Here is a 24231-nt window from a genome sequence, read left to right as displayed (position 1 = left end):
TTCTGTGTAATATATTTTCTAAATGGAACTGCAACATCTTCAGCTGATTTCTAAAAGGATCAGGATCATGATCATGATCATGATCACGATCACAGGCTGAAATCTGAGATCATATCGCAAGATTCAGTATTTTAAATCTTCCGAGGGCTTTTAAATTATTCGTACCAAATATTAGTACAGTTTTATATTTCCATAGCAAACCCTATCCAGTTCTGTACATATTATGGCATAATCAATAAAAAATATTATTGTGCTGTTTGTATAAAAATTTAAAAATATCAGCGCGAATAATTAGAAATACACAACAGTGGGAATCACAGACCCAGAAGAAGAGCAGGTTAAATGTAAACCCAGATGTCCGTGTTCTTATAGAAGCTGTGGATGGACTCTTCTCACTGCTGAGACGACCTCCTTCATAGCTGCTGCTGCCTTTGTCAGCTCTGTTTGTTTCCGTTGTAGCTCTGTAAAAACAATATATTGTCTTCATACATTCATTACTATAACAAAATGGCAATGTTGAATTTATGTGTAATTAAGTGCTTGTTAGAAGATTAAAAATCATAAAACCTGGTGAAATATATTTAAAAAAAGCTGAAACATTTGGCATTTTTGCTTGAAAAGTTAATGAAACAATTGATTATCAAAATAGTTTTAGTAGTTTGAGCCTTTTAATTTTCCTGCAATCTAACAGTTTTCATTGACTAATTATTGCAGCTCCGTGTGCATCACAATATTAAATAAGGACAAACTCAATTTAGACTCAATTTTAGGGCCTAACGAAGGGCCTCAGTAAACATGCCCTAAAGTCTAAACACTTAGCAGCACTAGAGAAATTTACCGACCAGACAAAACAATATTGTCCGCAAATTGTGGAGCCAAATTAAAGTTTGGCCTGAGGGTGGTGCCAAAAGAAAGGTCACGTTGTCCAAATCAAAAGGGTTTAACCTTTGCAGAGTCCACTTTTTGATCTCTCACTCTCAGCTTGATGAGGCTCCGCTCTACATTGTTACCCCTAGCTCAACTTTCATCAGTCTAGACTCTACTTCAGCCTTTGCTGAGTGCTACAATTAGGTTCCTTACACGTTTTCACGGTGATGCTAAACTGCTCTTGACCAAGTGAGGGGCAAAGGTACTAACCCACATTGCCATCCTTGGAGCCACGTGGTTAAGAGTGTACTTCACCTTTCTGCTGCTTGGCCACGAGCTCTGCCAGCTTCCCAGAAGTCTCCATCACTATAAGTGCAAGATCATAATCTGGGGAAGGAAAAGAGAGCTTACATTGCAGTGTTAAAAAAGTAAGTGTGAGACAGAGATGTTGTCCAAGGTACTTGTGAGTATCTTGAATCCTCTCTCACCCCCCTGGCTGGCCTGGTCTGACTGAATTCTGCTGGAGATATCGTTCATCTCAGTTATGAAATCAGTAAAGATGGCCTGTGTGCATCCTGCCGCGTTGCAGCTTTTCCAGAAACTAGGGGAGTCGATGGTGGGCTCTGGGTCAAAGGTGGGGGCCACGGGAGAGGGAGAGGAGGAGATGAGGGAAACACAAATGGTTTCATGTGGAGCCGGGGAAATGGCCAAGCTGGTGCACGGAAGTGAGCCGGTAACACTGTGGGGTTTGGAGTGGTCAGGAGAGGGAGGGGTCCGAGTGGAGCTTTGCCGTGGGACATAGGGTCCAGCAGTGTGTTGATCAGGACTGTGGACAGGATTCTTCTCAGGACTGGACCCTGAGAAAAGAGCCAGCTCCATGTGTTATCACACCTTACATAACATCACCACCATACGTTGCAGTATCATCATTTTTGATTTGATTTTTTTTAACTTTCCAAACTTTGTGCAACAATAGCACCTTCCTCAGCTCACCAGACAAGTGTTTCTCATATATTATTTATTTTACCCAAATTGATTGGACTCATTCACCCAGGCTCGTGTAATGCTCTGTCTGTACTGCGATCTGTAGCAGTTTTAACTCCTCAATTCACTGTCATCACTAGGCAAATATTTTTGAACACATTTCTTACAAATGTTATATTAATAAGATATGTTATAATGCAAAAAGGTTCAAAGTATGTGCTCTTTCACACAACACACTCAGTTCATTTGTGAACACAGTTCACATATGAATGGTGTCATGCTGTGTCATGCTGTTACAGTCTGGGGGCAGCATGGCTCTAGGGATGGCACAGTTGGTTGGTCGGTCCATCGCTTTGGTCCAGACTGAAATATTTCAACAACTATTGGATAGAGCGCCATGTAATTTTGTGCAGACATTCATATTCTCCTCAGGATGAACTTGACTTTGGCTATCACTTAATTTTTCTTCTAGTGCCATCATCAGGTCAAAATGATTTTTTTCTCCAATAATTTAGTTTATGACGAAAGAACTAATGACATTCCCATCAGCCTCAGCTATATGTTGTGTTTATTTCCAATTAGCAAATGTTATCATGTTAACATGCTAAAACTACGATGCTGAACATGGTAAACATTATACCTGCTCCACATCAGCAACTTAGCATTGCTATCGTGAAAAAATGTTCACCAATTGATGTAAATGATCAATGCTGTTATTATTGAGAGTCAACATATGGTAGTAAGCATAGGATTTCTTTCTAGCTTATACAAGCCCCGTAAGACCACGATCAAGACTCAGTATCAGTCTTGTACTATATATAATATCTGTCTTGTACAATATTTTATATAATACTTTTATTGAATTTGTATCTTCTTTTCCAAGTTCCTGACACACTTTTAAAAATGTATCATCCGACTGCATTTGAAACAAACTGCTCTGCCACGGGAAAACTTGCCTTCATCCTCTCTCTTTTCCATCTCCACCAAAATCACTTTGGTATATGTAGTTGATACTGTCTGAGGTGAGACTGGAGAACTTGTCTTTGAAACCGACTGAGCCTTTGTGCAGATCTCCGAACGAAGCAGCAGACTCTCTGAATCAGCGCCCTAAGAGGCAGTGATGACGATAAAACCAAATATCACTCTCACATACAATGTATCTACAGTCTGCGATTAAATATCCTTTGCAAGCAGACTAATTCAAATTAGCTTTATGAAGCTATGAGTAAACATTGTGAATATCAGATAGAAAGACTAAAACTACCCCTGCACTGAATGAGAAATTACAAGAACTGCTTAAGTGCAGAGCATGACCAGAGAATGTGTAGCTATTAAGAAAAAGCAGACATATACTTTGAAGGCAGGAAACAATATTGTTTGACAATAATGATGCACTATGTAGTCGCAACTCACTGAATGTTCGATTGTTTCATCTTCATCTGTATTTTTACCGCTGCTCTCATCCTCCTGTTGATTTCCTAAAGGGGGACAGCAGGAGTTTAAAAACATTTGTATACAGCTTTATGTCTTAGCTACATACTCTGTATACACAGATTCTGCTGTGCCCATTTACCTGAGGTGGATGCTGTGGGAGTCTCTGTGTCTTTTCTGTGAAGGTGCAACATCATCAAGAAATTATACTATACTGTCTTTTTCAAACTGAGTGACCAGAGGAAAGAGATACTGTACACGTTAATGTAATCCAATACAACAGCCCTGCAATAAAATCTAACATTTCATTTTTTATAGTTGTTGACAGTGTGTCGGAGAGGTGATAATTAAACTCTGTGGTCACGTTTAGGGCTGTGGATTGCGGTCGTGTTGTATTGGATTGCATTTTAGTGCAACATGTAGGACTGTAGCTAATAATAATGTGAGCTGTCAATTATAGCTTATTTGATCATTAGATTAGTCCATGTAGTGCTTGTTCAGTCTATAAAAATGTAAATAAATAAATAAATAAATAAAATTGAAAACTTCCCATCACAAGTTCTGAGAGCCTAAGATGGCATCTTAAGGTCGCTTGTTTTGTCTGAACAAGAGTTCCAATCCCCAAGACATTCAATTTGCAATTATATCATTAAAAAATAAATAAATAAATAAAAAACAACAGAAAATACTCAAAAATATTTTTCCTTCTAATATGAGCAATAAATGAGGTTAACAAAAAATAGCAACATCTTCTTAATATACTGCAACACAACACTTCCATTAACTGCAAAAAAAAAAAGAAAACAAAAAAACAAACAAACACAAAAACAACACAGAAATGAGTCTAAATTAGAAGCTTCTACAAAACCTGAACCTTGTTAGTCCCGTATATTTATTGCAGGACTATTTTATTTCATTGCATTAAATCTTACAGGTGTTTCTTCTCTGTACCATAGTGTATACTGCATTGTAAATATCCTTATTTTCAATGAATCACAGAATTGGTCTTACCCGATAAACTGAGGCACAGTCGCAAAGTGGAAAAAATGAATGAGAGAGAAGATTGATATCAGCTTATTAAACATCTTCAGCCTCTAATAAGGGTATTTGTCAAGAATAATTAATATGTAAAATTAGACTTACTTGTTGCTCAGGAACAGAATTTGCACTTTCCTCTAAATCTGACTCTAAAGGGGCGAATAATTGCATTTCTGCGTTGGGTACATTCTCATCTGTAGAAGACAGGGAATCATATAAATCAGTATGTTAACTGGTTTAGACTGCTAAACCCACATAGGTTACATTCTCTCACTTAATGTAAGTGGGTTAACCTGAATTTGAAGAATCATATATTATCTTTGTCCATCCTCCAAAGTTACATTTAGAGGGGCTCTCCTCCTGTCTGAGGCAAAGGAGAGACTTTTTAAGCAATTTACGGAAAGCAAAAAGTGACGGTGCAGCAGGAAACAAAAGCAAGGACGTTATTGTTAATAAAAAAATGTAGATGATTAGCAAATCGAATTTATTGTACAAAAATGATTATGAGTTGCTGCACATTCCACACAAAAGTCTCAAAACATTGAAGGAAAAAAGGCTGAACAGCCAAGTCCTTGCTGCAAATTTCGCACACTTACTTGTCAGTGAAACTCAACCGTCTCTGTTTCAAAAACAAAAGCAGAATGATTAAAATCACAGAATCATTCGGAAAAGAAAAGAAATACTATAAAACAAGCTTTATTTTAAGCGATTATGAATAATATGTGAACCTTGGAAGGCAAACGCATTGTACTGCCAACAGACGGTCCGGCCGCTGTAGAATCGTCTGTCAGGTAGAAAGATACTCAGAGGTAAAACACCCTAAAAACAGAAGACACTGGACACTCCGAGCAGGACTTACCATTGGCGTTCCTCTTATATGATGAGGGAGCATGTTTGTCACAATGTGTCACCTAAAAACACAAATGCCTGGTTTTCACAATGTGATCATATATTGATGTTAAGAGCAGATTAGAAACAGAAATATTTAGTTATAACCTTGTAAAGGAAGATAAAAAAGGCAAAATGTGAACATACTTACATAATAGTGCTATTAGAAAAACTCTCCAAGCTGATATTTCCTTCTAGATTCTCACAGGCAAGGCAATATAGCTCATGAAAATAAACATGGATATCATTACTTACTAAACAGAGTTTGGAGCCAGACTAAACATCTGATCTGATTTTTCTTACTGGGCTACAGAAAAATTTCAATTTACTTCATGAAATAAATGCAGAAATTTAAAAACAACTACACCTATATTGACAAAGGTCATGAAAATACCAAAACCAATAATTAATTCATCGTATTAACAAGATTTTCCTGTTGACATTATTCTCCAAAAACTATTAAACTAAAAAACTAAAAATACATCAATGAGCCACATCAATGAACTGGATGACGTGTACCTTCGTTATCATGAACACAGCCACTGGAGTTTATTTTGAGTTAACCCTACATAAACCCTCCTGCTGCCGTAATTACTCACTAGAGCACAAAATGTGTATTAATCCGCCCCTGAAAATAGTCCCCAAGGAAAGCACTCTTTCCTCCTCCTTGAGTGACATTTAATGAAGACTACAGTGCCCAGTTGTTTTAGGAAATGACTTAGCATTTTTCCAAGATTTGCAGTTTTAAGTGATGTGCTTTAAGTCTATGTAGCAGATGGCTCCATCAACCAAACCTTAGATGATCCAGCTGCACTGGGATTGCTGGAGGTTCCGTTTATTGTGCAGGAAGAGACAGGCCCATTTATACAATCATTGTTTTCTGGTCCTAAAAAAGAAAAAATCATCAGGTATTATCTCATAAATTGGAATTTAAAAAAAAAAAAAAAAAAAAAAAAAAACCACAGTAAACACTGTCACAGTAAGACAGAATGAATGTCAAAAATTCAAAGATGCTCACTTACTCTGTAGCTGCTGGTAGTGTTTGCAGCAGTATAGCCTGATACATAAAACACATAAAGGCAGTTTTAACAATAATAATCAGTTGTTTCTGTGAATTTATTTTCAACTGCAATGAAACAGGTGTTTCTTCCAACAAATAAACATGTAACTGCAGTACAGGCGTTTTTAGAATGCAGGACTATTTTTCTAGACGTACAGGTAAACAGATGTGTTGGATTTACCCATAATTCCCCTCTTCTGGATCTTCAATAGTCTTAGCTCCCTCTTTAATAGCACAGGGGTAGTGGTAGGACCTCTTGCAGCGTCTGACTTCACAACCAACAGTGGCGCCCTTTCTCTTACAATTTTTACAATTCTAATGCAAAAAAAAGAAATGAGTAGCCAATTAAAAATAGCTTCAAGCACAAAATTAGTGGATAAGGCCTTTTGAGATCTGAGAAAGTCAAGAATATTTACCAGCTTGCTTCCTCGTTTGACCTCATTCATCACATCCTCCACGGAGAAACCAAACAGGTCATCAAACTGTGGTGAATTCCGACAATAAATACCAGAGGAAAATAACTGTGAAACAGAAACAACACAAGTGAGGAGAGAATGTCTTGGACAGTAACACTGTAATTCAAAGATATCTAGGTGTCTGGATTAAACAGAGATATCTGAATAAATATGATTGCTCAAATGCATAAGTTTTAATGTTAAAGTTAAGTGACCCACTTTACCAACCAAAATGTCCCACTCAACCACAAAATAAAAATTACCGTTCTGCAAAAGAGGGTGACAGACGGAATTTATGTCGATGGAACTTGTTTTAAAATCATTTATATGACCTGTTTAAACGAAAAGGAAAAAAAAAAATGTCCCTCTTTACCTGAGATCACCCCACTTACAATTTTTTCCACATTTTCAAAACTCTTCACACAGTTAGTCCAACACAAGTCAACGTGGGCTAAAGTGTGACTTTCATTGATCGGACACAAAATTTATTCAATAACCATATCTTTTAAAATTCACTCAAACTCAACCACCACCAAACCTCTGTTTTTATAGTTCATTTTGCACATTTATATACCATTGCTAAAATGGTTATATTTACGTTATGTGAACTTGACTGCAATTTGCTACATGCTGCTACATCTACATCTAAACTGAAATAAAAAGATAAAAATGCATTATATCCTAATTGGGACATACAACACTGAGCACTTATTTTCATTCCTTGATGACCTCTATGAAAGACTAGTGCCAGGTAAGGAAAGGGGGCAGGTGAGGCTGAATCCAGAACATTTTGTAATTGTTTGTGATAGAATGTATTTTTTTTCCCTTAATGAGCGTTGCACAAGCACAAGGGACAAGAGTTCGTAAGTTCATTAGGCTCTCATATTTGAGCATGCTTACCTCAGCTCTGGTGACAGAAAGAATGTAAGGATGATATGGGTAGACGAAAGACATTCCAGGAAACTTGTACAGGCAACCTATCTTAAGTCTAGGATAGTTTGCAGTATCCGTATCTGATGACACTAATAATTCAAATGAAGAAACAGCTGATGCTCTGTTACTGTATATGAGACAGATTCTGTCTCTCGCGTGATTGAACTGAGCTCATCGATACACTAGGAAGAGATTGCTTGTGTCTCTTTCTTCAGCTATGCAAACATCATCCCTAAAATCCACAATTAGAATATGAGACGATGCGGTGTTTCACCAATCTCTCCCAGTCAGGGAGCGGTTTACAGCACATCCCAGGGTGGTGTCACTTCTCCTTCCACCTTACTATCCATATCTCAACCGCATACAGGAATTATTTTCCATATAGAGGTTGAAAGTTTGTGCTCATGTGCTCACTTTATTGAGGACACCATACTAATACTGAGTAGGGCCTCCCTTTGCTTTCAAAACAGCCTCAGTTCTATTTGGAGTTGATTCCACCAGATGTTGGACGCACTTGAGACTCTGGTCCATGTAGACATGACTACATCCCATAATTTCTGCAGATCTGTCAGCTGCACATTCATGCTGTGAATCTCTTGTTCTACCACATCCTAAAGGTGACGTAAACTGAACTCACCGTCATGTTCATTAAACCAGTTTGAGTCACCAAGTAACTGTAGCCTTTGTATCAGCTCCAACCAGTCTGGCCATTCTCCTCTGTCCTCTCTCATCAACGAGGCGTCCACAGAAACTGTCGCTCACTGGATGTTTTTTGTTTGTTTCGCACTGCTCGGAGTAAACTTCAGAGACTGTTGCGTGTGAAAATCCCCAGGAGATGAGCAGGTTCCGAAATGCTACAAACCAGCTCGTCTGGCAGCAACAATCATGCCACAGTCAAACTCACTGAGATCACATTTTTTTCCCTCCAATTCTTATGTGTGATTGGAACAATAACTGAAGCCCCTGACCTGTATCGGCACGATTTTATACCTTGCACTGCTTCCAAATGATTGGCTGATTGGACAATTGCATGAATAAGCAGGCCTTCCTAATAAAGTGCTTGGTGAGTGTATATGGTAAGATTGCACATTCCATGCAATAGTGAAGTGGCCTTCTTTTTTTGCTGTAATACAATCTGGGTTCATTCCACATAAATAAATAAATAAAAGACAGCTGAAAGACTATAGTGAGACTCGTGCTGTCAGTGTCCTGGCACCAGAGTTGCCCTTGAAATGTGTATTATGTGTTTTTCATTTTATTTTATTTTATTTTATCTGTTGTGCTGAGCTGCATGTCGGTAAAAAGAGAACTTTCTTTAGGGTTTTGAAAAAGTGAACTCAGTCAATAGAAATGTGTGTTGCCAGTTGTTTAAATAAATAAGTAAGTAAGTAACTACATTTAACGTTAAAGGATCCGTACCAGAAATGCCAAGAGGAAAGAGTTAACTTTCTCCTTCTTGGCAATGACTTGGCTATTTTGCGCGTAGGGCACAGCACGCAAAGTGCGGAGGGAAGTTCCGACCGGAGTTCCTGTGATCATATCGATCTCCATTCTCTCAAATGAAGACACCAAACGTGAACAAAACAACGGTTTTATCGTTCGCTCTCCGCCCCCTCGTCTCCTTTTCAGCTAATCTCGGTGCCAGTATTACGACCCACGGCCCGCTGCCAACTTTAGCTCCGCTGGCTCCTCGTTGGAAGTGAATGAAAAGTCAAAGACAAAAATGCTCATATTTACCAGACAGTTCTGATGAGCGGTGACCTGATCTTTAGTCGACAACGGTCCGGTTACCTCCGTCTCCTCGGAAAGGTGACAAAGTAGGCAGGTCACTTTGCGACAGTGGTTCATACCTACCGACTGGTGTTTGAGTATCTGAAATATTATTATTATTATTTCTGTTAAAGCTCGGCAATAGTCAATTTAGTCCACGTTAAGCCAGAACCCTCATATTCATGAACTACTTCCTGATGTTAATTTCGCCGCCCAATCTTTTGGTGGGTGGTTGCCAGGTAGTAACCGAAACATCCCCCCCGTCGCGCACAATATTTCCCCATCGGGTATTTCAATCTTAGGAAAATTTAAGTTATTTCCAGGGAAAAAAAACGAATGTGTCCTCCAGATCTTCTTTGCCCATCTGTATTATGTTTTACCCGTAAAAATAATCGCGACTGTGGCCTGGATTTTTGAAATACTGAGGTTAGGAAATGAATCACCCCAGATTTTTGTTTGCTGCTGTCTGGCAGCTAAATAAAATCTGTAACATGTGCAGAGTATTTAAAAGAAAAACCACAAAATGTCATGCTTTAGGCTTTATTTCTGTAAGTTTCATCAGCATGTGGAGAATACTAAATTCTTTTAATTTTATTTTCATTTATTTAATTTTTTGTCTTTGGTGTTCTCAATGGTAGCTATTTGGTCATGAAAATAGTAACTTACGGCTCTAAAAATATTTTAATAAGTTTAGGATAACACAACTCTCAGGGACTTTCATTTGCTCGGTTTAATTCCAGTAATCACTGGTCCTACATAAATGTATCATTTTAATTTATGGTACTCAGTTTCTTAACATTGGACGGCTGCCATCCCCGAACATTAGAACAGCTGCCCACTGTAAGTTTTGTTTTCATTTTGTGTTTCAGTTTGTGTTATATTATCATTAAAAGTATCTTTTGGCATCAGCAATACTATATATGTTAATTTAATTCTACCACAAACATGATTTTATGTTTCTGCCTTTTTTCTGCCTCTAAAAGATTTTATGTGGACAGTTTTCATCTGCTGTAATCGACAAAGATTCGTTGTGTTGCTTAGATTTGTGACCTTCAAAGCAAATTTGCTGGTTTAGAAACTTGGCTGCCGGAGCTCCAAAACCCAAGATTCAGAGTTTCAATTGTTCGCCAGTGAATGTTGATAATATGCTTATTTCAGTTTGTCTAAAACCAAGAACAAAAACAAAAACAAAAAAAGAAAAGCCAGTTTATGATAAAAGTGGTATTTTTCATGGCAGTGTACTGTACTTGGCCTGCAAGTTTCAGATGAAAGTGTAAATGGGGTTTTTAACAAACCTGGCAACCCAGTTGGACAGTTTAACTTTTCTTTCTGGTTCCTGAGTATATCCATCTTTAAACTCTCTTAGCCCTCACATATCTTTGTCTGTAAAATCTGACCATTTAATGGTCCAGGTATTTAATTATTGTTTTTTTTTTTTTTTTAACTGTAGTCACAGAAAAATTTATCAATATTTAGCTACAAAAGAGCTAAAGAGACGAGACATAAGAGTACCATTTAATGCAGTCAGGTGGTATGAAGCCTGCAAAACTAGACACACACACACAGACAGTGATTGAATTATCACAAGTCGTTTATATATAAAAAAAAAATTAGACAAGTCACAAAGTAGTGACATTGACGTACTTAATTTACAATATAGCATCTCTGATAACAAACATTTCATGACAGACAGATATTAATGAACAATATCTACATTCAGAACATGATCCCTCCGCGGGGAATAAGTTAGCGCTATACAGTGACCTCTCATTATTCACACTGAGAAACATTTTTAAACTGTAGCGTACATGAAAACCCACAGAGAGTAAGACCACGAGGCCTTCAGAGACCCAAAAAGACAGAAAGCTCATACACGCCGTCCGGACAGCTGGTGGCAGAACAGGTTTCTAATGACAGGCTGACAACAGAGAGATAAATGACAGACAGGAAGAGAGTGAAAACAAAGAAGGGAGAAAAGATTAGAAGCAAATTAAAAATTGACTGAATATATGTGGGCGTTTTCGTTTCTTACAAATAAATAAACGAATGTGAAGGGGAAAAGAAAAGCAGAGGACATAGGGGTGATTTGGTTTCAGAAAACATTCATTCAAGCTAAACAAGCTGTATGCATTTATTTCTCTTCTTCTTTTATATTTACAGTAACAGTGTAAATGTAAACTCTTGGGTGAGTAGGTGCATATGAACACACAGACAACTGTCATCCACATTTGATCACTAATCTTTCCCCATTTTTAATGCGAACACAAATAGATGCATTAACTGAGAACAGTCCTGCTGGCCCATTCATACATCTATTACATTATAATCGTGCGGATCCTGCATAGAAAATAAACAGACGAGTGTGTGACTAGAGGAAGATCACTTTACACTACTATGAAATTACCGTATGTACTGTATTCGGTACGATGGCACCACAGTCAAATCTAGAGCATGTGCCATTCTCATAATATGTTGTACATGTGACTAATGAAAAAATACAGCTCTCTGTGGAAATGTGACAAAATACTTATGAGTACTGATGGTAGCATTACAGCACAGATAGCCACATGATGCTAGCATTCAGGTGGGCAGTTTGGTGGTGGAGGAAGTGCTCGGGAGTTCAGGGTTTGATGTCAGAGAAGCTCGTGTAGGTCTCGCTGCAGCTGGACGATGTGCTGAGGTTTCCAGAGCCACTTCCTTCTGTTAGAAACACGCACGTATTGAAGATGAAGGTTTAGATGTGGTACACTTGCCTGACCATCATGTGTTAGTTGTCTCTCACACTTTATTTGCGTTATGTTGTTTGAATACCTGAGCTGGTGAGAGACTGGCAAGACTTGGACTTTCCAATGAGTGTGATAAGATTAGCAGCGGCGATCCAGCCCTCCTTAGTGGTGCTCAGGTTACGTACAAACCTGCACGACCACCAACACACAAAAGTAGTATAATAGTAGTGCTGCTATAATTGCTTTTATTTCTAATAGGCAGCAGTAAGGCTGTACACTCACCACTGTCCGTCATCTCCCTCTTTGACCAGTTGCACCATGTCTCCACTCTTCACTGAGAGCTCTTGAGCGCTGCCCTTCTCATAGTCGGACATCACTGTATATTTTCCAGCACACTGTTCATAGTCAAGGTAAGAAGCAGACAAGGATACATACTGGAATCAGAAAATCAGGAGCTTTGTCCGATCGATTATTTTGTGCTATGAACGGACAAACAATTCAGGTCGAAACATATCTCCTTTAAAGCTGCACTAATTAGTACTTTTATAATAACAATGGCTCAAATGAGGTTTCCGGCCACAGCAGGCAGCTGTTTTCTGCAAAATGTTGAGATAAACCAATTGTGTGCTACCTGCCAGCAGCAAACTGCACACAGACAAAGTTAGTGACTAGCTGGCAAACAAAGTGGAGCATTTAGCAGCTTATAAAGCCAATTTATTTTACTCAGGAATGAGTGTAGAGCAAAGCAGAGCTAAAAGGAAAGTGAATATTGGACTTTAATTCATCAGGTGGCCAGAATGACTACTTCAAATTAATGATGGTCTCTGTCTGCCCCCAAGTGGCCAAATAAAAAAAAAAGCAGCTGTAATTAAAAGTAAATTAAAAAAAAAAAAAATGTATATACGTAAACCATTACATGTGGTCTGCGCCATTACCTACTAGTATAATTGAGAAATGTTGTTAAAATAGTTGATTGTCAAAAAAACAGTAACATTTTGTTTCACATTTGATAAAACATTAAAATCCATAGAAATGGGGGGAAAAAAATGGACCTAGTTGAAAATTAACATACAGTAAAAGTAATATTGTATGGGCAAAGAGGACAGTGTTCACTATAAAATGGATCATGAGCTCATGTGACCAAAGATGGTACAGCTACAGTACACAGCTGCTAACTATTTCACATGTATTGGTTTCAGCAGACTTTCAGCATCACATGGGTTCATTACATGGTTTTCACACTTATGCACGAGACACGCACACAAAAGCGCAGACTTGTGTTTGTCACTTGGGAGGACATTGCATTGACTTACATTTATTCCCTGGAGACCTATGAGGTGTATGGTCATATATGTAGAATTGAAACCATGTGTTGAAAATAGAGGCACGGCTCAGAGGCCTTAGGTCAAAGGTCCTCAGAGGGTGCCTCATAGCTTGAAAAGGAGGTTAATGCTTTGTAACTGAAACCATATGTGAGTGACAGTTTTTAAGAAAACAACTGCCCTATTTAAGAGTCGGTGACCACGGCTGATTTTCAGAGTGGTTCATCGGCTTCACACCCTCTCAAAAGCAGATCTGCAGATGCTTGACTTGATGCTGTCCTTCTTTGTAATAAACCTTTACATGCAATCAAGACGGTGTCAGCGGAGTCTCCTTTATCCTCTTCACATCATCAACACCATCTAATAAACTATACTTACCCTTAACTTTAATTGCAATCACAACATGCCTCACCCCAACCCCTACTGTAAACTTAACAAAAAAGCAAAACATTCAGTGGTTTACCTTGTGGGGATCAGCTTTTTGTCCCCAGACAGGAGGTGAGTCCCTATAATTTGACTGTGTAATCAGGCTTTTGTCTCCACAGTGTGATTAATACGCAGGCAGGCTGACATGTTTGTCACGCACAGTGACTCACCAGTTTCTTGCTGCTGTCGTCCTCTGGATCAGAGTTAAGAGGATCCTCAGCGCTGGAATAGCCGTCATGCTCCTCTGAGGCATCCAGTGACAGGGAAGCCTTGTTCCAGCCTGAGGGAAAAGGGAAACGCAGGTGTTTAGTTTACAGCAACATTTAACTTCACCTGCTGTCAGACATGTGAGTGACCCATAGTGAGAGACCTATAAGTGTGAAAGAGTGAAAAAAAAAAAAAACCCCAGAAAAAGCTCTTTTGAACAGAGAAGGTAGCAGCGCTAATCCCAGGAATCCCAGCATGACACAACCAGTCCAATAGCTAATATCAAAAACTCTACGACTGGGTAGACGGGCATGCAGCTCTATATTTTAAACTCTCTGACGGAAACAAAGAAATAAAGTGGCAGGCAACCATTTCTCCATATCAGTGGGCATTCCTACGATTCTCACTAAAGCAGAAATAGAGATAGACGGTCTATAAAGGGTGTATAATAGTGAAACAGTGGACCCAACACACAGCCAACGTGAGCCAACTCGTGCCAGTGTACCTCTCAACTTTGTCTGTAAGAGACTAGAGGTGCTGAACCACCTGGCCCTGCTCAGGTGGAGGGGAGGAGGACCTGCATCTGAAGGACAGGAGGCAATGAAAAGACAGCCAGTCACTCACCCTGCAGCAGCTACAGCCAATCCAACCCATCAGTGCTAGAGGCCTCGGGCTGTGATCAGGCATCATGGATGAACAACTAACCAGACAGGGAGAGTACACAGTTGTTGCTGAACAGACTAACTACCTTTAAAGCCGAATGGCGTAGGGTCGCTCTGGCGTTTCGTCTTGTGATCGGGGCTAGTGGGGGATCCTACCATGAAGCAGGAAAAAGGAGAGACAAGAATGGTTGTTAAGGCAAGAAAGAAACCTCGGCCAGTATACTGACAAGCAAAAGGTAAAAAAGCTGAAGAGGAGTGGGAAAAAAAAAAAGAGTCAAAGGGGAAACTGCAATTTTCAGCTCTGACTAGAATGACAGACACATGGTAAATTAGAGAGGTTGAGGAAAAACTAATACAGAGGTAAACTAATACTTATAAGGGGGGCAACTGCAAAATGGAGCTCAATGCTGCAATGCATTTTGAAAGGGAGAAATTCTTTTTGTGTAATAGAAGCAACATTGTATTGCACTGGATTGAATAAAGCTGGGGTCTGGAGCTGTGTGATACCTGGTGACAGGAGGACTGCCATGGGCAATGTAAAACTTTTATCATCAGTAGTTGAGGGCTCTGTGGAGGGAAGCATGCAGTATTTGACCGGGTGTTTTTAAAATATATTACTTCTTTACTCAGTTTTGTCCTTCATGGACATAGCTTGGGGAATAGTTTAACATTTTGGGTGATACGCTTACTCGCTTACTTGCCTAGAAAGGAGATAAAAAAGATCAATACCGTTCTTATGCCTGTATGGTAAGTATAAGACTATGGCTAGCAACTGGTTAGCTTAGCTGAGCATAAAAACTGGAAACAGGAGGAAACAGAAAAAAAAAAAAAACCTGCCTGCCAGCACCTCTAGAGCTCACTAGCTAACACGTTATATCTTGTTTGTTTAAACTGTACAAAAACGGAAGTGTAAAAAGCGACTAATTGTGGATCATATCATGGCTGAGAGATTCAACTTCCTCGAGTCACTATACAGACATAAGAATGGTATCTAACTTGTCATCTAACTCGCAGCTAGAAAGCCGATGAGCGTATTTCCACAATGTCTATTCATTAAATGACTCAACAAAATTCTTTGACTTTCACTAAATTAGGGACACAATTTTTAATTTCACAAACGTAAAAAAGATGATGTGATGTGTTGGACAGGGAGCTGACAATGGCCTGCAGTTACCTTTCTGAGCTTTGAGGTTACTGAAGCCTTGTAAAGTAAAGCGCTTTTTAGCCACAGCAGCTCTGTCTGAGGTAGGGCTTGTCACAGCCTCATCTGACCCAGAGTTAAAACAAGAATACAGGACAGACACAAAGAAGGAAGGGAGGAAGGAAGAAGGTAAGTTAAGCAAATGTAAAGGGATAAAATCAATAAAGAGGGTTTTATATATATGTTTCAGTGGGGAAGACAGAAGTTAAGACATGGATTAATTATCAGAGGAAGGGGAGCAAAGAGGTGCAGTAATAAGTGTAGTTTGTACAATACATGCACTACAAATGCTAAAGGTAGATTTGTTGAAAGAAAAAAGATAGCGAAGGGTTGCATCTGTCTAACTGGATCTCTCTGGGTCTCTCTACTCACCTTTTCCTGTGGGCTTTGGTGAAGAAGAGGAGTTGACATCAGGGCTGCAGGGCTCAGCTTTCCTCTCCTCTCCCTTTTTAAAGCTCTTCTGACCAGTCTTGAATGGACTGCGGGTAAACAAAGGTGGAACGTAAGAATTTAATTTTAAAAAGACACCACAAATCAAACCGTTTGTTAAATTGTACAGAGAGAATAAATGAGGTGGGGAATACAGACTCACCTGAGACTTACTGTGCCACTGGACACAGGAGGGAACTGGAAAACCTGGTCTGGTCCCCTCTGCTGGCTGGCTTCTGAAACACAGAGGGAGATTGGAAACTTAAAAACAATGATTTTACTTTCATAATTATAATAGCTAAATTATTAGTCTTTCAGTTTCTGGTTAAACATAGATATTAGTGACCATGACCTGAAAGTGAACATTAATTTTTAAAAATGTCCTGTAATGGGAGGTTTATCTTCTTCCTGTACCTCTGCACGCTTCCAGCTGGGTTGTCAGAACCTTCCTGATCTCGTTTACCCAAGTGGTTTTTACTTCAGTCGTTGGTGCCTGAAATAGGACAGTTAAATATTAAAAGGCTCAGTGCAGGCTGTGTAACACTTACCACTGTTACCTGGAGAAAGACAGCAAACTGCGTGCCCCATCCAATACAGTACTTAAAAGATAAAGTCTTTATGTTTTATTTTTCTCATTGTCCTAAAACAGTTGGGCACCGTAGTTCTCAGCAAAAATTACTAAAACAATATAGAACTTTGCATGTGTTGGAGATCATTTTCAGCCTCAGATGAATAAATACAAGTGAGAATTTATGGCACCAGGACATGGATGAGGGATTGACTCAAAATAAACTACAGTAACTGTCACTATTGTAATGAAGGAATGTGTCATTCAATGCAACACTGTGGCTCATTGACGTATTTTTTTTATAGGTTTTTGGCAACAATGAGTCTGGCATAGAGTCATTACATTATGGCGATATAAACAATACTTTTTAATAGGATCAATTCATTGATCCTACTAATTTCATGGGATTTGTTGAAAATTAGAAAAAGGTAGAATATCACCAGACCGTTATTTTTTATGTGCTTATGTACCTGAACAATATAAACTTCTTCTCTTGAGTTGCACCAGATTTCAAACTTCTTGTTGTCTCCCTTTGCATTCTCAGTAATGCCCACAGCACTCATCTGTTAAAGAAGATAGCAAGGTAGAAATGGAAAACATTTTTCAACATTGGACACAAATGGGACATAATTCCCAACATTGCAATTATGTGGAGGTGCTCACATTCAGAGACTGTTTGAAGCTGTATGATGGAGCTTTCTCGTAGCCCTCCCCGTTCTCCTCCCTCCGCTTGCAGAAGAGCAGGGCCTTCTCGTGGAGGAAGAGGTGTCTCTGCATGGGTTTGAAACGGGCCAGATCCTTAACCTTGGCATGACCCTTCTTGTGCTCTGTCCACACGCTGAATGACCCTTGCATCAGCAGCTTTCCCAGCTCACTCAGATTACCCTGAGAAAGGGAAAGAGGCTGTATAATAGAGCTGCCATGGACCGACTACTTGAAAAACAAAGATAGGGTAAATGGGGCTGTGTGTAGTTTTTGTTAGGAAACATGATTTTTGAGTGTTAAAATTCAGATTTGTAAACATTTGCCTCTACCTGCAACGTGGGGCCATGGACTTGCTGTTGTAGCACAGCTCTGTCTATTCATTCATTGCCTTTAACCACTTTTTATATATTATATCATTGTACTATTGTATATGCTGAGTCTATATATCCTCAGGGAATAAAGTAGACCCTCATGGTACAATACAATTGAATTCCTGACAATTCAACGCTGGTGCAATGGAACAAGTGCAGCAGGTAACATGAAATAGACAGTTCAATAAACACCAAAGGCACTGCATATAATATATATAATGTGATTTTGTATTCTTATTTTTATATATCTTTATTCTAATTTGATGGAGGCTTAGTTTTTAATATTTATATTTAATATTTAATTTTTATATTTAATTTCAAATTTTGCTTTGCTCTTTCCTTTTTACTGTAACAGTATTCCCCTCTCAATTTTGGTATCCTCCTTCTTTGTTGATCATTTCCCTCTTGAAATGACTGAGACAACCATGCAAGTAATCCAATGCGCTTGAGACCATCCCAGGACATCACACTTTAGCATGGCTCTTAAACAGAATCGTATTCAAAGGCTCCGCTCAGCGTGTCTCTGTCTTCCATTTTCTGTCAGTGACCTATATCAAGCATCTGTTCTGTGATGGATAAGCCTGGATCTGGATCCTGTTTAACTTCTTACCTCATATCCTGTAATGGCAATGAGGTGCATGGAGTCATTGACGGCCTTGAGGATGCCTAAAATGGAGGTCAGCGCCTCCTGCAGGTCATTGGCCCCCTCACAGCCCTTACTGTACTTCAGCATTTCCTGTATTTAGCAAAAAGTAAGCAAGCAGCTCGTAGCAATGAATGAAAAACTGAAGTCCCACAGAAAACACAATTTAACAATCCAGTTGACTTGTTGCTAACAGACAGTATCATACCTTCAGTAGCAGCTGATATTTGGTAATCCTTTGAACAGGCTTCAGCAGATAGGAATCTAAACCCAGTTTGTGCTCCAGCTTTTTCTGACACTCCTGATGCAATAAAACAGAAAAGAATAATGTTGAATAAAACAAACCAATTAACATTAAGTTAAAACCAGAATGTCTGACGGTCTGTTCACCTGGAAGAAGGCACAGTCTGAGCACTGCCTCCAGAGGCTTTCAGAGCGAGGCTTGTTGTGACAGTACTTCTCATAGATCTGCAGGTCTGTCATCTGAGGAAGCGAGTGCAAACGATTTGTATTCAGGGAAACCTCATCAGCCCTGCTGGATTCACATCTCTGCGCTGCAAATCTCATGATTCACTCACCCTCTCTAGAAAACACCTTCCAACCAACTCTGGGCAGTTGGTGTACTGCTCCAGCTCCCGCAGAAAAGTCCTGGAAACAGCAAAATCATGAAAGAGAAAAGATAAAGAAGATGAATGATTGAAATGCTGATTATGTTTGATGGCCAACAAGATGTCAAGTCACAGTGCAGGTATCATCAATGACAACCAGATGGCGCTCATTCACCTCTTGTGGAAGTGGTAAATTTCGGGCATGTTGCCAAACAGAACCTCCTTTTTGTTCTGCAAAGGAGCAGGGATGAGGTGAGAGATTGCTGGATTATCCATCTCAGAGGCATATCCCTGTAACACACAAAAACAAAACGTGAAATCGCAGGCACCGGTGAAAGACTAGAATATGAATCCTTCAGTGGAGCGAATCAACACCTGCAATACACAGAGCAGCTCCTCTACGTAGGCTCTCTCAGTTTCCAGCAGCTCGTTCATAACGTGCCTGCAGACAGAAGGAGAATGTAGAGTGAGACAGACAGAAAGGAAAAAAGAGAGAGATCAAATAAAGGATTTGCTGTAGTCAGAAAAGATAGATAGACAGCACTACAGTTAATGGGATAACTGTTTCCACACAGTCCATCTGCTGTGTAATTTGATTACAGATGAAAGAGCGACGGCCGATCCCCTCACCTCCTGAGCACTGCCAGGTTCTCCTCCTCCTCTGACAGAGAGGCATGTCTGCTGTTACTGTCTCCATTCTGCAGTTGGCCGTTTCCCTGGGAAAAAAAACAACAACATAGGATGACCAATGATAAGCGACAGACAATACAACCTTTAGAGAACCAGTGGAGAGACAGTGTGCAGACACAAACAGAATCAGGACAATACTCCACTCACTTTCTCACAGTTGTTCCCAGGGTCCATCTCTGAGCAGTTTTTCTCCTGCTGTGCTCTGTGTGCTGGGGATGAGGAAACAGAGTCATCGTTTTTGGGCTTGTCAGTATATATGGGATAGGCTTGTCAATAGGTATTCATGGTTTTTGAATGCCATATATTTTGTAGTTAAAACCTATGGCGTTGTAATTGTAAATTAATTGTAAGTACAATAGAAGAACATAGCAATAGAAGGACATTTGAGTTAGGAAATAGATACAAGTGAAAAAAGAAATGTTTGTGGCTTTTTATTTTATCGGAAATCACCTACATACAGCATAATACTGTGGTTATAAACTTTGATCATTATAACTGTGCATCTGTACAGACAACATACTGTTTATTTCTCTTTTTGATGCTGGTGATTGATGCTGGAACTGTCTGTGTTTTTACACATGGACAAGTAATACTATTTGCCAATTTGCTAATTGTTTTAATAGTCAAACATATTCAGTGTTTTATATTACAGTAAAATATTGTTGTTTGCAAGATTAAGTCTAGCCTTTGTTTCAACAAGGCTTTATTGTGCTGATAAACAACCATTTAATCAAAATTTCAGAAGTTTTGCTAATCACATTTCATTGTTTTTGTATTCAGGATAAATTTAGAACAAACAAGAAAAGTATTGAAAGAGCAGCACTTATTGGGTTAAGGTTTTGAAGATTATACAATATATAACAAGGTGCCCTGAAGATTGCTGTGTATTGCCATGCATAAGCTAAATGCTACATCGAGATTTTTCATTCCTTGCTACAGGGTTGCATAGTTAGTATACATTTTTGTTTAGTATATTTTTGATAAAAACTTTTAACTGGAATGTTGAATTCTCAGATACTGGACAATAAATCAAGCAAGACTGCAATAAAAGCCTTCATGAATGCTTTTTGTTTTCTTTTAAAACCTTAAGAAGGTGTGAGCAAGTATACGAGTGGATTTCTACAGTATTTCTACAGTAGAAGCCAAATGTGAGATTGGTATTTTTCATCTAAGTGTTCCAGGGCTGTGGAAAATGGAACCTGAGTTTGGTCATTTATGTACAGGGTTAGGCATAGTTTCAATACTATTAGGGTCATGCAAAGAACAGAACATAAAATCCTCTAAGAAAAAAAAAGTCTGAAAAGACTCTGCACAGTGTAAAAATAAATGGTCCATGTGTGGCTATGTGGAGACTGACCGGGTGAGCTGAGGGGGGATTTGATGAAGGCCTCAGGTCTGGGGGCTACCGGCTGCACCGGTCTGGTTTGTTTGGCTGCTAGCTTCTTCAGGCTGACCCTCCTTTTGTCAAACATCTCCTGCATAGACGCCTGCTTCTGGAAAATCCTCTCTACTTGTTCCTGACACACAGGAAGTCATCAGAGGGGTGTCAATATTCTACATTAATATTTGATGTTTGTTCAGCAGATCATTTAAATTCACATTTAAATGTGTTCAGTATATTAACATTATTAGAGCAGTACCAAAATGATTTGAGACCTCACACCATACTGATGTTAGACAGATGTGAACAATAACATTGGACATTGCTCATATCAGTTTACAATAACTGCATCAAGTTGTTACAATCTATTTGAATGTGTAAGTGACATTTAAAAATACAACACATATTCTTAGGTTGTGGTTCTTACCTTGAACTGCTGGTTTATCACTGCCTCATATTCTCTCCAGATGGTACTGGGGTCTGTCAGCTGGTTCTGGCCTGCGTTATCCAGATAACGCTCCAGCTCCTGCAGGGCTAACTCAGCCCCCTCATGTGATTGACACTTGTCTACTGGCTGAGAGGCCAGGAGGTATATACCATCATCAACCCATTTAGAAGCCTGAAAGGGACAGAAAGGGAGGAAGGGTCAGAAAAGAAAAAAACCCAACAAGACAAGGAAACTGTACTAGGAGTGCCTGTGTGTGTTGTCTTCTCACCCTCTCCAAACAGTGGTGCAGCTCCATGGCTTTGAGGAGATGGTCCTTCTTGGCCCTCAGGCTGCAACTCACGTTCTCGCAGACCGCCCTGAGCTCGCTGCACTTGGGCTGAATGGAGTCTTCAGCATAGTGCGAGTTCTGGATAAGTTCATCACCCTCACGGGACAAGGTCAAGGCTCTACCCAGCATCTCCTGTGGAGCAGTGTGGCGTGATAGTTAGGACCTCTGCCAATAAGTAAGGTATTTTGGCAGTTCTTTCACCAGTCTTCCTGCAAACGTTTTTAACCAAAGCTGCTACACATGTTGATGAGCCTGAAATCAGTATAACAATAATATATATTTTTAATTTTATACATTTTCCCCTAATTGGTTGTGAATTTTTGTAGGTATAAACTCCCGAAGCTTTTGAATCCAATGTGCAATTGAGCAGTTTCCCCACAATTAATCCTTGTTAAAAGCCCTAACATTCCCCAGAAGATAATTTTCCTTTTAGCTCCTCTCCAAAAAACAAGGCCACCATCAGCCAAACAACTTGCTTGATATGTGTATCTTGATTCAGATATGGATCCAAATTTTTATTTTTTAACTTTTAATTTTTGATGATTGCGCAGCCTTGGCAGAGCAATGCGCTCAGCTCTCTAGTTGTTAATGAAACTATGCTCCATCAGACCTTATTCAGGAAGACACTGTGTAGATACTATCACATGTACAGTATTACTGCAGTTTATTCTCTCCAACTTACTAAACAGCATCTAAAAAAATTATTCGTTTGGAACAAAATGTAAAGCGGTATTACAAGCTAAATTTCTATTAAATTTCCAATAATTTTCCAAGCTCCTGATGACAAAAAGTCTACCAGACTGTCAGCATTGTTGGATTGACATTGTTAGATGTGAAACAAGAATATGTGAATGTATATACAACTGACTTGTTATAGAAACACAAACAAAACTGAGAATTAAACGAACCAACATTATGAAGATATTATTCAGCTATTCATGCCATGGTTGGACAAAGCTTTGATTTTGAGAGGTTGGGCATTACTTACACAGACTCTCTCCTCGTAGGTGGTGAGTTCAGAGAAGATATGGTCAGCGTGGGCTGGGCTGATCCCAACCTCAGAGAAGGTTGCAAGTTTCTCTGACACCTGATCCAGCAGAGCCCTCACCTACAGCAGAAACACCACAGTAAGTGTTCAGGTTAAAAAAGGGATCATGTTGACTGAGGTCGAGTACGGAGGATTTCACCTGAGCTAACAGGCTCCCGCTCACCTCTCTGTAGTTGTGCTCAAAGTGGCGCAGTTGGAGACACTGCTCCAGTTTGGTCTGATGCCTCACCCAGAACTCATCGAAAGCCCTTTCTGTCTCATCCAGCTGGGACAGCAGTCTGACAGAGGAGCAGAGAAAGACATGAGAAGAGTAAGAGAGAGATTGACTCTAAAAAACCGAGGTATTTGGATATTTTTTCTGTGTGTTTGTGTGTGCGCATGCTATGTGGAGCTAATGCCTGTTGACAGGAGAATCAGTGCCTCTAGTGTTGCTCAAAATACTGACTGACCTCAAAGCACACTGCCTTGGCAACTATTATTGCGACTATACTGATGGAAAAGACCAGACAGCCATGAACAAATCACCTTCCATCAATAAACAAAACAAAAGTCTTCTGGCTTTACTCTTTGCTACGTCGATAAATCTGATGCTGTATAAGAGGATCTGTACAACAATGGTGGCACTATATGTTCAGTCCAACTTATTTATGTTTAACTTATGGTCAAGTGATTGCAGTGTGTAACTAAAAAGTCTAGTGAGATTAATGATCAGTTTGTCTTCATGTTAAAAAATAATGAAAACAGTCTTAAGACACTGCCTTTTCCCCATTAACAGTAAAAAAAACCCAAGGCATTCATTTTAAAATTGCAGTGTATGAAATGGAGACAACAACAACAAACAATCAACCGTTCACATTGGTAAGCTGTAATTAAAAATGTTTGATACTGTTACTTGATAAATAGTTTGAATGATTATCAATTAAAATGATAAGTTACAAAATTAAAAAAAAAAATTTCTTTCAACTTTTTGTTTGGATAATTCACTAATCTTGCCTTTTATCCAGTTTCTAAAGAGTGACAGTGTCAGCAGATTTGGCTTTGA

General features: G+C 39.2%; 2 protein-coding genes across 8 annotated transcripts in view; both read right to left on the bottom strand.

The window, feature by feature from the left end:
- Positions 1–75: 75 nt before the first annotated feature.
- On the bottom strand, positions 76–9629 carry phf11 (PHD finger protein 11). Of its 3 annotated transcripts, none has more exons than XM_040148232.1 (17): positions 9394–9629; positions 6685–6789; positions 6450–6583; positions 6231–6265; positions 6003–6094; positions 5180–5231; positions 5049–5104; positions 4917–4939; positions 4614–4684; positions 4426–4514; positions 4294–4301; positions 3425–3459; positions 3265–3329; positions 2808–2958; positions 1356–1724; positions 1183–1254; positions 76–461 (listed from the first exon to the last, which is right to left on the bottom strand). In XM_040148232.1, the coding sequence occupies exons 1-17, from the start codon at positions 9502–9504 to the stop codon at positions 367–369; spliced, it is 1563 nt and encodes a 520-aa protein (XP_040004166.1). In that variant the 5' UTR covers positions 9505–9629; the 3' UTR covers positions 76–366. The 3 variants fall into 3 exon arrangements, with proteins under 3 accessions (XP_040004166.1, XP_040004167.1, XP_040004168.1); XM_040148233.1 differs by having other exon boundaries at positions 5180–5192; XM_040148234.1 differs by lacking the exon at positions 9394–9629 and adding an exon at positions 8294–8591.
- Positions 9630–10993: 1364 nt separating this feature from the next.
- mcf2lb (mcf.2 cell line derived transforming sequence-like b) overlaps positions 10994–24231 on the bottom strand; it is a 33646-nt gene continuing 20408 nt past the window's right edge. For 4 of the 5 annotated variants that reach the window (XM_040149295.1, XM_040149290.1, XM_040149293.1 and 1 more), the window contains exons 9-32: positions 23353–23467; positions 23130–23249; positions 22082–22273; positions 21793–21984; positions 21342–21501; positions 20132–20193; positions 19925–20010; positions 19670–19736; positions 19470–19585; positions 19265–19334; positions 19077–19169; positions 18895–18987; positions 18654–18779; positions 17631–17852; positions 17438–17530; positions 16814–16892; positions 16563–16635; positions 16343–16449; positions 14856–14921; positions 14613–14690; positions 14071–14180; positions 12435–12547; positions 12238–12341; positions 10994–12126 (exon numbers count right to left, since the gene is read on the bottom strand). In XM_040149295.1, the coding sequence (XP_040005229.1) occupies positions 12047–12126; positions 12238–12341; positions 12435–12547; positions 14071–14180; positions 14613–14690; positions 14856–14921; positions 16343–16449; positions 16563–16635; positions 16814–16892; positions 17438–17530; positions 17631–17852; positions 18654–18779; positions 18895–18987; positions 19077–19169; positions 19265–19334; positions 19470–19585; positions 19670–19736; positions 19925–20010; positions 20132–20193; positions 21342–21501; positions 21793–21984; positions 22082–22273; positions 23130–23249; positions 23353–23467 (2617 nt within the window). In that variant the 3' untranslated portion in view covers positions 10994–12046. The remainder of the gene's footprint in view (positions 12127–12237; positions 12342–12434; positions 12548–14070; positions 14181–14612; positions 14691–14855; positions 14922–16342; positions 16450–16562; positions 16636–16813; positions 16893–17437; positions 17531–17630; positions 17853–18653; positions 18780–18894; positions 18988–19076; positions 19170–19264; positions 19335–19469; positions 19586–19669; positions 19737–19924; positions 20011–20131; positions 20194–21341; positions 21502–21792; positions 21985–22081; positions 22274–23129; positions 23250–23352; positions 23468–24231) is intronic. The other variant, XM_040149291.1, reaches the window with a different exon arrangement.

The sequence above is a fragment of the Xiphias gladius genome, chromosome 16 (genome assembly GCF_016859285.1).
Source record: "Xiphias gladius isolate SHS-SW01 ecotype Sanya breed wild chromosome 16, ASM1685928v1, whole genome shotgun sequence".
NCBI lineage: Eukaryota > Metazoa > Chordata > Actinopteri > Istiophoriformes > Xiphiidae > Xiphias > Xiphias gladius.
Note: the sequence above shows the minus strand (reverse complement) of the source record. Positions and strands in the feature narration are given on the sequence as shown.